Genomic DNA, 2291 nt, shown 5'->3' on the forward strand with positions numbered 1-2291 from the left:
ATGTATTAATAACTACCAAATAATTCATTACACGAAAGTAGTTAACAATAAAATCTATGAATAACAGAAAATGTATATATACAGAACTATTCATAATAATCCTTGAATCCTAAAGTATCTATATAAAATTAATGAATACTGCAGTTATAAATGTATAGAGCAAATTTATATACTGAATAAAACCATAAAAATAAATATATTACAATAAAATTATTTATAATATTACATAAAGAATATATTTTATTATATGTCTTTATGGTATTATGAAAATGGTTTATACATGTAATATTACTACAAATATAAAATTCGTAACTTCATATTATAATATATATCGTAAGACATTCACATATTTTTTAATTACATTATTTTTTTAAAAAATAATCACTGTAAACGGAATTAATAATGCTATTGCAGTATAAAATATATGAAAAATTTATTAAATGTATGAACATAATATGAAATATATAATTAAATGAATTTATGTATTAGTACATATGATATAAATTGACAGTTAATTCTGATGTTTTTATCATATATGATTTAATTATAAAATTTTTTATTTATTAATCAGGTTATATAAAATATAATGAGCGAAATAAAAATAAATGGGAAAGATGTATGTTTCAAATGTTTATTAAAATTATAATTTTTAAAGATAATTTTAAAATATCTTGTTTATTGAAATCAAAGCGCAAATGTTTATTTAATTTTTTTTTTACCTTTTGTATATATTATTGCTTTTATTTTTAGCTCGATTTCAATAGTATATTTCCCACTTGTATAAATGGATTCAATTGGGCGCCACATCTTCATACCGGAAATCAGTTATTTCATAAACTTACAACGTTGTGTAGTGCGTTCCGTCTTGAAGTAACAAGTCATACACTTAGTGATCACAGTTTTATTAATAATTGTAATATTCTTAGTCTATATTTGGATCATATTACAAAACGTATAAATGATGATAATAAAGAAGCATGTTGCAAATACTTCTATTATAAGCTAAAAAAATATATACTAAATAATCGTGATTGTAATTGCAGTGGATCTAAGGATTGCTATGAAAAACTTATAGAAAAAATTGGAATTAATTCCGAAGCACAAATATCTGATATATGTTGGAATCATGTTATCAATATTGACACTGATACATTTAGTACGTTGGAAAAACTTGATAATCTGTATAGCACTTTTAACACATTTAATAATGCTGCATTACCCAACAAATCTGACATTTATAAATTTATATATGCTTTGAAAGACTTAGAAAAATCCATAGATAAATATCACGACAGTTTTAAATTATCACTACAACAGGCCAATGCAGATTATATAAGTTTTGTGAAGACATTGGAAGAAAAAGGTCCCCAAGGGAAAATCTTATTAATATATCTTAAACAGGATGGCTACATAAATGGAATATTGAAAGTAGTTTTAGGAACGAATGAAAAGGAAGAGTCTACAGAAGGAAACACGAATATTGGTGCAATTATAGACGCTTATACAGATTCTGGTGCAGGTACTGGCACAGGAATAGTTATTTTAACATTTGCAATATTAGTAACTGTATATATATTGTATAAGGTTAAAAGTGAATTTAAATAAAAAAATTTATATTGCATATAATTTATTTTATAAATAACTTTAATATATTTATATAAAACGCATGAACAAGATATAAAAATATTATTTAAATTTTTTTTCAGTATACCCCTTATTTTTCATTTTTAAAACCAAGAGTAAGGAAATTAAGAAAAGTGCTGAAAAAAAATAACAAAAATTATCTGGATTTTATGGGTAGATTTGACGTTGAATACAAAAATTCAATTGATGATGAGCATAAAATATCATATAGTTCAGCTAATTATAGGCACTAAATGTATAAACATAGTTACAGAGATCAGTTTAGTTTGTTTTAAAAAACTCAATAAAATAAATGAATTATTATAAAAAAAAATTTACTTATACGTATGTTAATATTTTGATAAAATAATATCAAGGAGAACATTGTTTTTTAATTTTCAATAACTTATAAAGATGCAATATTGAATTATTACTACGAGAGGAACAATAAGTACATTTACTATATAAAAGAGAAAAAATATATATATAAAAATACATATTATAAATATGAATGCTATTATAATTAAATATAATCCATTAACAATCAACATTTAACATTTTATCATATAAGAAATAATTGCATATTCACTATAATTTTAACAAGATATGTAACTAATAATATAAAAAAAATATAATAAATAGAACATGTTGATGCTTAATATAAAATA

General features: G+C 21.8%; 1 protein-coding gene across 1 annotated transcript; it reads left to right on the forward strand.

Moving 5' to 3' along the window:
• Nucleotides 1–586: 586 nt before the first annotated feature.
• PGO_003950 (variable surface protein) lies at nt 587–1877 on the forward strand (the record flags this gene model as incomplete). Its single annotated transcript, XM_028691394.1, has 3 exons — nt 587–616; nt 751–1584; nt 1707–1877. The coding sequence occupies 3 exons, from the start codon at nt 587–589 to the stop codon at nt 1875–1877; spliced, it is 1035 nt and encodes a 344-aa protein (XP_028547195.1).
• Between the last annotated feature and the right edge of the window lie 414 nt (nt 1878–2291).

This window comes from Plasmodium gonderi, assembly GCF_002157705.1.
Source record: "Plasmodium gonderi DNA, contig: Pgo-contig_609, whole genome shotgun sequence".
NCBI classification, from domain to species: Eukaryota; Apicomplexa; class Aconoidasida; order Haemosporida; family Plasmodiidae; genus Plasmodium; species Plasmodium gonderi.